The sequence below is a fragment of the Panthera pardus genome, unplaced genomic scaffold (assembly GCF_024362965.1).
Source record: "Panthera pardus isolate Hobbes unplaced genomic scaffold, ASM2436296v1 HiC_scaffold_18, whole genome shotgun sequence".
Lineage (NCBI taxonomy): Eukaryota > Metazoa > Chordata > Mammalia > Carnivora > Felidae > Panthera > Panthera pardus.
In genome coordinates, this window is record NW_026526743.1 from 12,440,445 (window position 1) to 12,455,542 (window position 15,098).

The window sequence follows — 15,098 nt, forward strand, 5'->3', positions numbered from 1 at the left end:
AAATCTGATCCTTGATCTGTGATGCTTTTAAGGAAAGATCTTGATCAAAAGGGGTAAATATGAACATTTATAAAGGAAACCTTATAAAATGGACTTGGGAGGTAGGAAGAGGACGCTCATGCCCTACCACTGGTCATCAATGGCAGACCCAACAGGAAGAAACCAGTAGTTCATCATTCCAGCAGAAGAAAGGAGGATTTCCTTCTTGACATTGGCAAAAGCCCAGCCTAAGAAAGACATGACAGTCACAATCCAGTCAATGAGAAAAAAACACAACAAAACAATCCAGCCAATGAGAAGACACTACACCTTTGAGCTCCCAGTTTACCCCAATGGAATTTTGGTTTACAACAGCCCCTCCTAACTTCTCCTTTCTTACATAACAAAGCCTCCTTTCCTTTGATCTCCAGAATTGGATAAAGTTTTGTCACAGCTTGCTCTAATCAATCGTAATTGTCTGCTATTACTGAATAAATCCATTTTTGCTGGTACTCTGCATTATAGGTAATATCATGAAACAGTTTTGCAAAAGTCCACTTTTTATTACAGCTACGTCCTTAGTTGTAGCAGAGCATCAAAAGTTCTGTAATGGTCTCTTATTTATATGGGTTCCTATAGAGGTCCATAAGTAGAGCATTTTCCAAATCATACTGAAGTCATGCCTCAAAGCATACATACTATCAGTATTACTATTTTTTCTCTGGTTATTTGTCTACTGGCAGGTGTGGATGAGGGCAATTAATTCATCAATGTGAACTGAATTTCTGGGAAAGACTTTTTTTTTTAATGTTTATTTATTTTTGAGACAGAGAGCATGAGTGGGGGGGGGGGCAGAGAGAGAGGGAGACACAGAATCTGAAACAGGCTCCAGGCTCTGAGCTGTCAGCACAGAGCCTGATGCGGGGCTCGAGCCCACGACCCGTGAGATCATGACGTGAGCCGAAGTCGAACGCTTAACTGACTGAGCCACCCAGGCGCCCCAAGACTTATTTTCTAAAAATGAATGATCTGTGATAGCCTTCTGGGCAAACTTTGGCTTCTGTTTTAAGTATGAACAATCAAGAAAAAAATAAATGAGGTTATACAAAAGAGTCTAAAAAAGTTCGGGGGGCACCTGGGTGACTCAGTCGGTTAAGTGTCTGACTCCTGATTTCATCTCAGGTTGTGATGTCACAGTTTGGTTTGTGAGTTCCAGCCCCACATGGGGCTGGGTGCTGATGGTGCTGATGGTGTGGAGCCTGCTTGGGATTCTCTCTCTCTCTCTCTCTCTCTCTCTCTCTCTCTCTCTCTCTCTCTCTCTCTCTCTCTCTGCCTTTCCCCCACTTGCGTGCACTCTTTCTCTCAAAATAAATAATTAAACTTTAAAAAGGCGGATCGCGGGGGGCGGTGCCTAATGGCTCAGTCGTTGATCGTCAGTCCGACTTCAGCTCAGGTCATGATCTCTGGTTCACCCCACATGGGGCTCGCTGCTGTCATCACAGAGCCTGCTTGAGATTCTCTGTCTCCTCTTCTCTCTGCCCTTCTGCTCGCGCTCTCTCTCTCTCAAAAGTAAACATTAAAAAAAAAAAAAAAATTCAAGGCGCCTGGGTGGCTCAGTGGGTTAAACATCCAATTTCCGCTCAGGTCATGATCTCGCGGTTTGTGAGTTCCAGCCCCGCATCAGGCTCTGTGCTGTCAGCTCGGAGTGTAGAGCCTGCTTCGGATCTGTGTCTCCCTCTCTCTCTGCCCCTCCCCACTTGTGCTCTGTCTCTATCAAAAATAAATTAAAAATGTAAAAAAAAAAAAAAAGTTGTGTACAAGATGTCAACCAACAAAAATTCACTGAAAATTTAAGAAAATAAGCATATCTTGGGCAATGAGAATTCCAATTTGGGAGACACAGACTCAGATATAAACTTGAATTGGATCCTAAAGAAGACAAAGAAGGGGTAGAGTTATACAGGCAAAAAGCTAGGTAGGAGTGTAGTAAATGTTCAGTTCCTCTAGGCAAAACAGGGATTTAAATTAGGTTAACTGAGATCGGTAGAGTTAATATGCAAATGAGGGATTGAAACTTATTAAATCACATTGGCTTTTTTTGAAGTGAAGAATGTGGATGATTCAGGTGTCATGGTGAGGAGGAAATTAAGTCCAGGCTGAGAGCTTGCAGCTGACTAAAAAAAAAAAAAATTGTTTAAGTTCATGGTTTCCCCAGTGAGGATGTGCATAAGTTTCTCCTCCCTTATGCCTGACCCTGTTTAATTTAATTTAATCAATTAATTATGTGATGTATTTTGGCAGCTTGAACCTTTATTTTTAGTATTTTTTTAAAAGCATAATTATAGAGAGGTGGGTTGGGATGGGCTAGATGGGCGATGGGCATTAAAGAGGGCACTTGTTGGGATGAGCACTGGGTGTTATGTGTAACTGAGGAATCACTAAATTCTACTCCTTAAACCATTATTACACTGTTAACTAACTTGGATTTAAATAAATTAAAAATATTTAATTGATTTTAGAAAAGCATAACTAGAAACTTTCAATACGTAAATAATCCTAGCAAACCATTTAAAAGTGTTGTTGTTTCACAGGAATTTCACATCAGGTCCACCAGGACATCCAGCTCTGTGAGTAACCCCCCCCCCCCCCCACACACACATCCCCCCACCACCTGACTCTGTTTTAAAAAGAGACCTTTTAGCCAGTCTTGTTTGCTCCATTTTGAAATCTCCTTTTACAAAGATGTGGTTAATGTTCTAACAGAGGTCCAAATAGTGGAGAGGTTTCTCCCCTTCAAGTTGGGGAAGAAAGTTGCTGGATTCAAGCTGCTATAGTGAGAAAAGTGATACATAAAAGGTTAAGACACCATGGGTACCCCAATATATCACTATGTTCTTTAATTCTTCTCATAACACTTACTAGAAATTGTCTGCTTTCAGCAAGATCATTTGTTTTTTAAAAATTTTAAAAATGTTTTTATTTATTTTTGAGACAGAGAGAGACAGAGCATTAGCAGGGGAGGGGCAGAGAAAGAGGGAGACACAGAATCCGAAACAGGCTCCAGGCCTGTGCTGTCCGCACAGAACCCGACGCAGGGCTCAAACTCATGGACCGTGAGATCATGACCTGAGCGGAAGCCAGACGCTTAACCGACTGAGCCACCCAGGCGCCCTTCAGCAAAATCATTTATATTTAGAATCCTGGCAGCCAAATATCTGTGAAGGCTGTTTTCTATATTTTGTGCTAAAAGTTGAGTCTTTTTCTTGTAAATTGATAAATCATTGAAACATTTTACTTTTATAATAAAATTAAGAAGGTGGCATCTTCATTTTGTCAATTTTAACTTTTTCTTTTATCTGCAATTTGGTAGATAAAAGTGCTTTCAAATTATTAAATGTGGAGGATGCCAGACAAAAGTAATTTGTGCTATTATCCTTCCCTTCATAAAATGAAGGAGCAGCCATCCCTAGGTGGCTCAGTCGGTTAAGTGTCTGACTTCAGCTCAGGTCATGATCTCACAGCCTGTAAGTTCGAGCCCCGCATTGGGCCTGGAGCCTGCTTCGGATTCTGTGTCTCCCTCTCTCTCTTCCCCTTCTCTGCTCACACTCTGTCTCTGAAAAATAAATAATAAACATTAATATTCTTGGTTTGTTTTGTTTTTGAGAGAGGGCGGGCGCGAGAGTGAGAGCAGGGGAGGGGCAGAGAGAGGGGGGAGAGAAGGATCCAAAGCGAGCTCTGCACTGACAGCAGAGATCCCGATGCGGGGCTCAAACTCATGAACCCTGATATGACCTGAACCAAAGTCAGATGCTCAACCGACTCAGCTACCCAGGCACGCCTGTGTTAATATTCACCACTGTCACCAACTGGTTTTATTCTATAAAACTGACACTGTGTCCTGTGACCCTGAAGACTTAGCACTTCATATACTGGTCATAAAGAATCACTTTCCTTCCATAGATGTTATGGACTGAATGTCTGCATGTCCCCGAACTTCATATGTTTAAGCCCTAATCCCAGTGATGGTATCTAGACAAGAGGGCTCTGGGACATAATTAGGTTTATTTATTTATTTTTTAATGTTTTTTTATTTATTTTAGTTAAAAATTTTTTTTTAATGTTTATATATATGTGAAGGAGAGACAGAGATGAAGTGTGAGTGAGGAGGGGCAGAGAAAGAGGGAGACACAGAATCCAAAGCAGGCTCCAGGCTCCAAGCTGTCAGCACAGAGCCTGATGCAGGGCTTGAACCCACAAACCGTGAGATCATGACCTGAGCTAAAGTTGGATGCCCAACCGACTGAGCCACCCAGGCACCCCCATAATGTTTATTTATTTTTGAGAGAGAGAGAGAGAAACAGACAGAGCTCGAGTGGGGGAGGGGCAGAGAGAGAGAAGGAGACACAGAATCCAAAGCAGGCTTCAGGCTCTGAGCTGTCAGCATAGAGCCCAATGTGGGGCTTGAACCCACGAACCATGAGATCATGACCTAAGCCCATGACCTGAGCTGAAGTTGGGCCCTTAAGCCACTGAGCCACCCAGGTGCCCCTGGGACATAATTAGTTTTAGATGAGTTCATGAGGGTGGTGCTCCATAATGGGATTGGTGCCTTTGTGAGAAGAGGAAGAAAGGTCACACTCTCCTCTCTCTCTACCATGTGAGGACACAGCAAGAAAGCAAGCCACAGAGAGGGTCATCACCGGAACCCAAACGTGCTGGCACTCTGATCTCTTCCAGCCTCCAGAACTATAAGAAAATAAGTATCTGTTATTTAAACCACTCAGTCTATGGTATTTTGTTATTGCAGCCCAAGCTAAGTCATGTGACCTTTAAAATGATAAGAACACCTTGTTTAGCACTAGTCTTCAAGATCAATGATTTCAGAAAGACAAATATACCCTTGAGGTTTGAAACATTTGCACCTGTGGGTACAACCATGTAAGAAAACATAAGGATAGCAGAGGGCTGGCATCAGGCCAAAGGTTCAGGCATCAGAGAAGAGAGAAGCTAACACCAAATTGGAGGAGGAAAAGTACAGCAGACTTAGAGGAGAGGAAAAGTTGGGAGAGATTGAGAAGACTGTAGAGGGTGTCCCTCATGGGGGAGGTCACAGGGCAAAGGTCCAAATGCAGGGAACTACTACTGGACAGAGCTCAGAGAAGAGCTATCACTAGTGAGGGCAGAATGTGCAGTGTTGGTGGATTGACAATGGACTGAAAGCACTGTAACTGCTAGGTCCCATACAGGCTGGTATCCAGAACAGCTATAAGGTTAGGGCCATGAGGCCTTTGCCTGGAGTGTTCTGGCATCGCTGGCAAAAATCTTCCTTCTCCAACAGACTGGCTGCTGTGTACTGAGCCCCAGTAGGAGACCAGGCCGTTCTAAGGAAGATTCTTCACCCACAGAAGAATTCTTCACCCGTGAATTGGGGGCCATTTATGGAATCTAACCATGGCCATCCACACAGTGTACAAAGGATTGAGATGACCAGTGTCTATCCTACCCTATTTGCTTGGAAGGCTTGATCCTCTTGTGGCTCAGTTGGCCTTTAACTCTGATCTCACATGAGTTCTCCATGTTGATTAAAGATAATTCTTACATCCAGGAAGGAAGGTCTGAGCAGAGTGGGATTCCCCCAAACATCTCTGCTGGAGAGTACTTGAGCAGCCCTACTGCAAATTTTGATGACTGCAAGCCTGTCTTGGGTTCTGCCTCTGATGTGGCTATCATTCCTTGTTTCCTTTAGGCTTTTAGGAAAAGTCACCGCGAAGAGGAGGCAGCAACAATGCCTTCTCATCCACCAAGCAGTATGGATGTATACTGCATGCTGAAGCCTCTCATGTCAGAAAACTCCAGGTCTTTCTCCCCCCAGGTCTCATGGAAGGACACAGGGGAACGTATATAGCCCACATAAAGTTTTGTCAAACTGCTTTTGTACCAAAATGTTTTTTCAAATGGCTTCTAACATAAAACCAAAAGCCACATAAAAATCTGCATATCTGGCTCTTCTTGGAAAGCCAAGACATCTAAGAAACCCATATTAATTCAACCATGTTGTCTCCCCATCCCTTAAAAAGGACAGACTTCCTTGGTGGCTACCCGAAATGGGGTAATGAAGGCCATGACTATGCAATCCTCTAGAAACTCTGGTTATTCACATAAACCACTCTCCAGACCATGAGCTCTATCCTCTCAATGTCAGAGTTCTTGTGTGGTGACAGCCACGAGGTGAACAGCTCAGGAAGGATATAGGAATTCATAAAACACTTATTTGGATTTGCATTATGGGTGCTACACAAGTCTGCGGATCTTAAGAAGTTCTGCACCCTTGGGGCACCTGGGTGGCTTGGTTGGTTAAGCACCCAACTTTGGCTCAGGTCATGATCTCATGGTTTGTGGGTTTGAGCCTCTTGTTGGGCTCTGTGCTGACAGCTTGGAGCTTGGAGCTTGTTTCAGATTCTGCGGCTCCCTCTCTGCCTCTCCCTGGCTCGTGCTGTCTCTCTCAAAAATGAATAAACATTAAAAGAAGAAGAGGAGGAGGAGGGGGAGGGGAGAAGAAGAAGAAGAAGAAGAAGAAGAAGAAGAAGAAGAAGAAGGAAGAAGAGGAAGAAGAAGAGGAAGAGGAGGAAGAAGAAGGAAGAAGGAAGAGGAGGAAGAAGAAGGAAGAGGAAGAAGAGGAAGAAGAAGGAAGAGGAAGAAGAGGAAGAAGAAGGAAGAGGAGGAAGAAGAAGGAAGAGGAGGAAGAAGAAGGAAGAGGAAGAAGAGGAAGAAGAAGGAAGAGGAGGAAGAGGAGGAAGAAGAAGGAAGAGGAGGAAGAAGAAGGAAGAGGAGGAAGAAGAAGGAAGAGGAGGAAGAAGAGGAAGAGGAGGAAGAAGAAGGAAGAGGAGGAAGAAGGAAGAGGAGGAAGAGGAGGAATAAGAATGAAGAGGAGGAAGAAGAAGGAAGAAGAAGGAAGAGAAGGAAGAAGAAGGAAGAGGAGGAAGAAGAAGGAAGAGGAGGAAGAGGAGGAAGAAGGAGGAAGAAGAAGGAAGAAGAGGAAGAAGGAAGAGGAGGAAGAAGGAAGAGGAAGAAGAGGAGGAAGAGGAGGAGGAGAAGGAGAAGAGGAAGAGGAGGAAGAGGAGGAGGAAAATGAGGAAGAGGAGGAGGAAGAGGAGGAAGAGGAGGAGGAAGAGGAAGAGGAGGAGGAGGAGGAGGAGGAGGAGGAGGAGGAGGAGGAGGAGGAGAAGGAGGAGGTAGTAGTTCTGCACTCTTATCTCACTTGGCCAGTCACCTGGAATTTTCTGATGTACCTTTAGAACAGCCAAGTTCCCCCTAGTTTACTAGTCTTCTTCTCCACAGTCAGTGTTTCTGTACTAATGATGGCTTCCCAAATGGCCCCTGTGGGTCTCAGATTAAGTTATACTTGCCTCACCTGCAGAGCCACAGTTAATGGAGAACCGTGGTTACTCCTTATCCCCAGTGGCATGGGCCTATAGTTTCCTAGTCTCCCCAACTCCCTATTACTTCACACCCAGTGTTTCTCTATCCACTAGGTGGATACAGTATCCACTAGGCCTCTACTGGCCTCCCAGGGTCATATCTCCTTATTAGGAACCAGAAGACAGCTTCTCCTCACATGCGGGAACCCAGAGTTCTCTCTGTGAACTAGGGACCTGCCCTCTAATCCAAGAGACCATTCTAATGTTGCAGACTAACATCCTCCTTCTTCAGGGTGAGCTCTGGGCCTTCAGGTATCTCTGAAACACAGGCCACTATGTTTACTTTAAGAGCCCTTCAGTTTTTCCCAGTCCTTCAAATGCAATGCGAAGTGGGCCACAAAAGATCATAGAGCAATTCCCTATGTTCCTTTTATACCCTGAGGTAGATGTTGTCGGGTGCTCTGTATCAGCCTTCCCCCACTCTACCTGCTTCTTTTTTCAACCTACCCCACCCCAACCCCCAAGATTAAGCTGGGTTGATCAATGAGGTCTTTATTATCATGCTGGATAGAGAAGACCAGGGTAAATGGTTCCAGGGAAGGGTAATGTGTGGGCTCAGTGGACACATCATTGGGATTACATGCAGACATGACAACATCCATGAGGAATGTGCGTCTTCCTGAGAAGCCCAAACTGGACATCCCTCAAGGCCCCTCAACCAGCCTGGGGTCAGTTCATTTCCTAACCCTCTCAGAGGCAGTGGGAATGAAGCCATTCCAATGGGCCCAGGATAAGTCTGTTTTCCTCCAGGAAAGTGGAAAGGAGGCACAGGGAGCTGTTTTTTTCCATGCATATGTAGATGACTGTTGCAAATATTTGGATCCAGGCAGGTTCAAAAGGGATTTGTGCTCCATAGGGGAGAGAGCTCAGCTCTGGGCTGCTGAGAAAGGCCAGGGTAGCTTTTGAAGGCTTCTCCAAATTAGTGGTACATGTAGGTAACTTCTCTGTGGGTATTCTGCTCCAAGTCTGACTTGGCTGAAAATCTTCTCAGAAAGACCATTTCCATAAGACTCCACTCAGGTATGAATCCTTTTATGCTGAGCAAGATTGCAAAGACGGCTAAAAATTTTTCCACAGTGGCCACACTCATAAGTCCTTTCTCTGGTATGTACTATCTGGTGTCGAACAAGTGTGGATCGTTCACTAAAGGCCTTCCCACATTGGCTGCACTCATAGGGCCTTTCCCGTGTGTGAACTCTCTGGTGACGAACCAGGTGAGAATTATTGCTGAAGGCTCTCCCGCACTCACTGCACTCATAAGGCCTTTCTCCAGTGTGAACTCTCCAGTGATAAATAAGGCTGGACTTTCGGCTAAAGAACTTCCCACATTCGCTGCACTGATAAGGCCTTTCTCCAGTGTGAACTTTCTGATGTTTAATGAGAATGGAGTTCTGGCTAAAGAATTTCCCACATTCACTGCACTCATAAGGCCTTTCTCTTGTGTGAACTCTCCAGTGCTCAATGAGACTGGAACTGTGAGCAAAGGCTTTCCCACATTCACTGCACTCATAAGGCCTTTCGCCGGTGTGAATTCTCCAGTGCTGAATCAGGCTGGAGCTGCGACTGAAGGCCTTTCTACATTCACTGCATTCATAAGGCCTTTGCCCGGTATGTACTTTCTGGTGCTGAATGAGAGTGGAGCTATTGCTGAAGGCTTTTCCACATTCGCTGCACTCAAAAGGCCGTTCTCCAGTGTGAACTTTCTGATGTCGAAGGAGGTGGGAGCTCTGGCTGAAGTCTCTTCCACATTCACTGCACTCAAAAGGCCGTTCTCCAGTGTGAACTTTCTGGTGCTGAGCAAGGTTGGAGTTATTATTAAAAGCTCTTCCACACTCGCTGCACTCATAAGGCCTTTCTCCAGTGTGAACTCTCCAGTGTTGAATGAGAGCAGAGCTACGGCTGAAGGCTTTACCACATTGATTGCACTCATATGGTCTTACTTGGGTGTGAACTTTCTGGTGCCGAAGGAAATTAGAGCTTTGGCTGAAGGCTCTTCCACATTTGCTGCACTCAAAAGGCCTTTCTCCAGTGTGAACTTTCTCATGTCGAGTGAGGTGTGACCTGTTATTAAAGACTTTCCCACATTCACTGCACTCATAAGGTCTTTCTCCTGTATGAATTCGCTGGTGATGAACAAGTGTGAGTTTGTGGCTGAAGGTTTTCCCACAATCATTGCACTTATAATGTTTTACTCCAGTGTGAAATTTCTGGTGCTTCCTCAGTTTAGAAGGGTGACTGAAGGTCTTCTCACACTCTTTACATACATGACATGTCTCTTCATTATGACATTTTTGGTGATTAACAAGGGTTGATTTCTCCTCTAAGGAATTTTCAACTGTTGGACATCTAAACAGTGTCTCTTCAGAATGAATTCTCAGGTGGTTGAGGAGGGTGGAGCTCTTCTGAAAGACTTTTCCACAGTTGCTGCACTTGAAGAGCTCCTGGGTGGAATGGACTTCTAAGAGCTGCTCAAGATTAGAACTGTGTGAAAAGGCCTTCCTGCACTCTGTGCTTCTATATGGCTTCCCACTGCTCTCAATGGCTGGATGCTGGAAGAGGTCATGGCTGTCCAAGGCATCCTCACCATCTTCCCCACAAGTGAAAGGCTTCTCTGACAGAAGGACTATAGAGTGTTCCACAAATGAGTCCCTGTCCTTGTCCCATCTGAAGGGCTTTTCTCTACTGTGCTCCTCCTGGTGCTGGTGAAGGTTCACACTGAACCAAAACTCTCTTCCACATGCTCCACATGTATAGAGGGTATTCTCAGGATATGTTCTTTGATGTTCATCCAGGTGCAAAATGTCTTTCAAGAATGGGCCACACATATCACAGGTGTCAGCCTTCTGGGTGGAAGGATTTGCAGTGGGGATCCTGACCTGTAACATCCCTTGTATAGAAGCATTCTTCTTGGAATGGGCCCCCTCATCTTCCACTCCATGCCAACAACCTAAAAGCAGAGAAATTTCTGGTAACCTGAGTGCTCCACTTGGTGGAAAGGGTGATTTCATTAGAAATGTGTGGCTGGACATATACAGCAATGGGTCCAAGGGATGGTGACAGGTCAAGGGGGCCAGAAGAAGAGTGAAGGGCCCACTGTGTAGGACAGGGATAGCCAAGCTACAGAATAAAGGAGGCCTTACTAGAGGAAATGACAAAGGACTTGAATAGACATTTCTTAAAAGGAGATATGTATATATACATACACATAAACAAATGGCCAACAAGCACATGAAAAGTTGCTCAACATTAGTTATTAGAGAAATGCAAACCAAAACTACAGTGAGATACCATTTCACACCAACTAGGCTATCTATAAGAAAACAGACAATAGCAAGTGTTGATAAGGAAGTAGAAAAATTGGAACACTCATACACTGCAGTGGGAATATAAAATGGTACCGCCAATTTGGAAAACACCTTGGCAATTCCACTATGTATCTACCCAAGAGAAATGAAAACATACTTACGTAAAAACTTGTACATGAATGTTCATAGCAACATTTTTCATAACAGCCAAAAAAGTGGAAACAAGACAAATCCTCATCAACTGATGAATGAATAAACAAACCATTGTATATCTACACAATGGAATATTATTTGGCCATAAAAAGGAATGAAGTACTGGTAAATGCTACAACGTGGATTAACCTTACAAACACTACACTAACTGAAAGCCACTCACAGAGAAACATATACTGTGTGACTCCATTTATATGAAATGTTTAAATAAGCAAATCTATATAGTCATAAAGTATATTAGCAGTGGCCTAAGGCTGAGGAAGAAGAGATGAGGGAAGATGGGGAATGACTGTTAATGGGTACAATGTCTCTTTAGGTGATAAAAATGTTAGATTATGGTGATATTTATACAACTGTGCAAATACCTAAAAACCACTGAATTATACATTCTGAAGTATGAATTTTATGGTATAGCTCAACAAAGTTTTAAAAAACAAGTCCCATGGGGGAAGGGACAGATTCTGGGCATGGCCCCATAGTGGGTCACCGAGCCAGAAACTGGTCTAGCTTAGTGGGATCCATCGGGCACACCATATGTCCCTGATCCCCAACCTCTGTCCCACAAGGCCCCTGGGCAACAGCTATTAGGACTATTTATGAGGCTGCTCAGAGAAATACAAGGAGAATGCACACAGCCCAGTCCTAGCATCCACAGCATCTGTAACAGGAAACCTGGGAAGAACCAGTGCCAATGGTCCAACTTTGGGATGAACAGAAAACTCTATGGGAAGAAGGTAAAAGGGAAGAAGCTGGTCACCATGCTGGGGCAGGGCAGAAAGGCCTTACCAAGTGAGGTCATGAGCTGAAAGTTCTCCAGCATAACATTGTGGTACAGGTCCCTCTGGCCTGCATCAAGAAGCCCCCACTCCTCCTTGGAAAAGTACACAGCCACATCTTCAAAGGTCACTGGGCTTTGCAATGATGAAACAGCTAAGCTAGAAGGCCAACAGATGGGCTGAAAAGCAAACAAAAAGTCAAATGGACACATCCAGTTCCTTGACCTATGACTCAGAGTTCTGCTACATCTACCACTGGCATCTTCTCTTCTTTGACTCCCTCAGTCCATCCTTCCCTCACCCACCCACAGCTCCTCCTCCTCCTCAGGCCCCCACCTCAGAGGAGATAAGAGGCCCTGGCACCACAGATGTCCCTTTATCCTTGTAGTCTCACTAGTTACTGTAGCCAGGCCAATCCAATCCAATCCAATCTAGAGGAACAAAAAGCTGATACAGATGCTGTCTGTGCTCTGTGCCAGCCAGGAACCCACTCTTCACACTAAACAAGCTCCTTTGTGTTCCCCAGATCACACCTCCCAAGTATAAGAAAATTTGGACTCTCTTTCCTCCCTTAAGCCTCTAGTGCCAAGGCCCTGGGCCCATTGGTTCACATTCCCTTACCTTGTACATGTCACTCTTTGGACACCCACTCCCCAGCCCCCACCCCCCCTTCCTGTCCACACCACAGGCATATCCCTAGTTCCTATATCCCACTAACGCACATGGCATACCCAACATAAAATGGGCAACCAGGATCCAATACTCAGCCTGGCTTGCCCCACATCTCCAAAAATCGCCACTGCCAGAGACAATCATCACTTCTGGTTAATGCCTCCCCACTTTGCCTTGTTGCTTCAGCCTTCAGCTCCCCAGAACCATGAATAGATCTTAAACACCCCTGCCCTCTTCCACCTCCACCCTCTACATGCTTTCCCTTCAGCAGTCATAGCTGTTTTCACAGATAGACAAATCCCAGACCCTAGGCTTGGGGACTCTTAGTTTAGACTGACCTTTTCTGCCCCTGATTACTCCTCCACCCTGAAAAAAACCCCAGACCCCAAGGAGGATGGCCACAAAAACCTGGTGAGCTGTAGAGAGGTAAACCAGTCTCATCTCAGACCCCACTGTCATCTTACCTCTGTTACTTTCATGCTTCATTTTTTTCATCCCAGGTCTAGTCTCTAGGTAGAGGCTCGGTCACCATTTTGGTCAACCCCCAGCCACACATAATGTCGACACACAAGTCTCCCTTGGATGTCTCCAGCCTGGACCTGGCATAAAGCATACTTGGCACTTCCATCTGGCAGTCTACAGGACACCTCAAATACAACACGGCTAAAGCCTAGCTCTTCATCTTCCCTCTGAAATCTACCCCTCACGCCAACTTCCACGCCTGCCAAACCTGTCTGGGTCAACCCTGATATCTCATTGCCTCACAGCAGGAAATCTAGTCCACCCTACTTAAAAGGGAGATTCATGGGGCGCCTGGGTGGCTCGGTCGGTTAAGCGGCCGACTTCGGCTCAGGTCACGATCTCGCGGTCCGTGAGTTCGAGCCCCGTGTCGGGCTCTGTGCTGACGGCTCAGAGCCTGGAGCCTGTTTCAGATTCTGTGCCCCCCTCTCTCTGACCCTCCCCTGTCCATGCTCTGTCTCTCCCTCTCTCAAAAATAAATAAAACGTTAAAAAGATTTTTTAAAAAAAGGGAGATTCAGGAGCCAACAATTTCTCCTACTTCTACCTTTGGTCCAGCCACCAAAGCACACACTTGAACTGTTGCAGTCACTCAATGGAAGACTCAGTGGTCTTCCTGCCTCCAACTTCACCTCCAGAGAGAACTCTGTTCTCTCCTGGCCATCCAGAGGGAGCCTATTAAGATCCGAATCAGATCGCCTCCCTCCTCTGCTCTAAACTTTCTGGGATTCACCATGCTCAGAAGAGAGACCCAGCTCCTCAGCCTGCCCTTCCAGGCCGATACCTGTCCCCATGCTTTCTATGTTCACCAGATGAAATGCAGACCTTCGGTTCCTTGAACACTTCCACCTTATACTCACCTTCAAGAAATTTGCACATGCTGGTCCCTGTGCCTGGGATACCCTTCCAGACCTTATCCCATAGGATTCCAGAAATATGAACGTTGGGGGGGAAGTCATCAAGAGGATGTGACTGCCAGTTGACCCATGACCTGGACCTGGGCAATGGGAGGCTTGTCATCACCTCCTGTCCTTGGAATGTGTATTCTTCCCCACTCCCAGAAACTCCCCCAGGGACATAGCCTTGAGATTGTCATCTGACACTGAAACCATCTGGATGGTATACTTGACTGAACCAAGTTAAAGTCTCCATATAAACTTTTAAGATTTGTTGGCCTGGTGTGGAGATCTACTCTTGTGGCTGCCCAAGGCAAGCTTCCTATGTACCTGTCCTTGCTTATTAAATCTGCACCAACCAGTCTGGAGTGAGGTGCCTCTTTCTTCACTCTCTCACTACCCTCCACCTCTGGGGTTGGTTTCAGATTACACCAGGGCAGCTCCTGAGGAGGTTGCTAACTTACAGTGAACCCATCCATATAACGTCCAGCCTGGTTTCAGGATGCTAGGAAGAGTGACCCTGGGCTCCAGACTCAAGTGTAGGCGAAGAGTCCAGGACACCATCATTCTCTTGTACAGGGGCTCCAGGATCGGGAGGGCAGGGATACCAGCGGGCGAGGAACTGGGGCACCCTCCACTCACCTGCCCGGGGTCCATCAGCGAGGTTGCTGGCCTGGTCAGAGTCTGTGGAGTGGGCGGGGCCGTGCAAGGCAGCGACAGTGACAAGCCCTGCGGGGTCATCCAAAACCCTACGCCCCCACTGCCCGGGGTGACCGCGTGCTGACGGTCGCACTCAGGGTTTTAGTAAGTCTTCCCCGTATAAAATGCACCCAAGGACCTGGGAGCTGTCTCCGGGGACCGTGGGGCTAAGGCGGAGTACATTACCTCCGTTCTACATCTGGGGAAACCAAGGCTCAGGAAGGAGGAACCATGAGCCGAGGGGTAAAAGTGCATGCAGTGGTGCGGTGACAGTCCCGGGACTTCCCTATGCCCATCTCTGGTCCCAGCAGCCGACTGCCAACCAGCCCACCAACTGCGCGGCGAAGATTGCAATGGCGACGACGGAAGTCCCGCCCCGTCCTCTGCTGCTAGCGCAGAAACGCCCAGACTCTGAGCGGGCAAATGCTCTAGGCCCGCCGCTGGCTACCACGCTAGTTCCTACAACCAGTAGCTGTGCCTCCGGGTCGTTGCCTGGGTGATCAGGACACACACACACACACACACACACACACACACACACACACACGCAAGCGGACACACA

General features: G+C 46.2%; 2 protein-coding genes across 12 annotated transcripts in view; one reads left to right on the forward strand and one right to left on the reverse strand.

The window, feature by feature from the left end:
* ZNF584 (zinc finger protein 584) overlaps positions 1-6,458 on the forward strand; it is a 35,701-nt gene extending 29,243 nt beyond the window's left edge. For 4 of the 7 annotated variants that reach the window (XR_008423397.1, XR_008423396.1, XR_008423401.1 and 1 more), the window contains one exon: positions 2,571-3,628. The gene's annotated coding sequence lies outside the window, so the exon portion shown is untranslated. The other 3 variants (XR_008423399.1, XR_008423398.1, XR_008423400.1) reach the window with 3 other exon arrangements.
* Positions 6,459-7,933: 1,475 nt separating this feature from the next.
* Positions 7,934-14,976, reverse strand: ZNF132 (zinc finger protein 132). 5 transcript variants are annotated; one of them, XM_019438622.2, is made up of 3 exons: positions 14,723-14,976; positions 11,762-11,930; positions 7,934-10,404 (listed from the first exon to the last, which is right to left on the reverse strand). In XM_019438622.2, exons 1-3 carry the CDS (start codon positions 14,789-14,791, stop codon positions 8,474-8,476), a joined length of 2,169 nt encoding a protein of 722 aa, XP_019294167.1. In that variant the 5' UTR covers positions 14,792-14,976; the 3' UTR covers positions 7,934-8,473. The 5 variants fall into 5 exon arrangements, with proteins under 5 accessions (XP_019294167.1, XP_019294164.1, XP_019294168.1 ...); XM_019438619.2 differs by having other exon boundaries at positions 14,480-14,975; XM_019438623.2 differs by lacking the exon at positions 14,723-14,976 and adding an exon at positions 14,302-14,473.
* Positions 14,977-15,098: the final 122 nt, after the last annotated feature.

Bases quoted from the DNA above. Each gene is read 5' to 3' on its own strand.
- ZNF132 (XM_019438619.2), bottom strand. From the start codon at position 14,578: ATGACCCCGCAGGGCTTGTCACTGTCGCTGCCTTGCACGGCCCCGCCC. The intron at 11,931-14,479 runs GTGAGTGGAGGG...TTTGCTTTTCAG, and splicing joins CGCTGATGGACCCCGGGCAG to CCCATCTGTTGGCCTTCTAG. The intron at 10,405-11,761 runs GTAAGGCCTTTC...CTCTGCTTTTAG, and splicing joins TCAGCTCATGACCTCACTTG to GTTGTTGGCATGGAGTGGAA.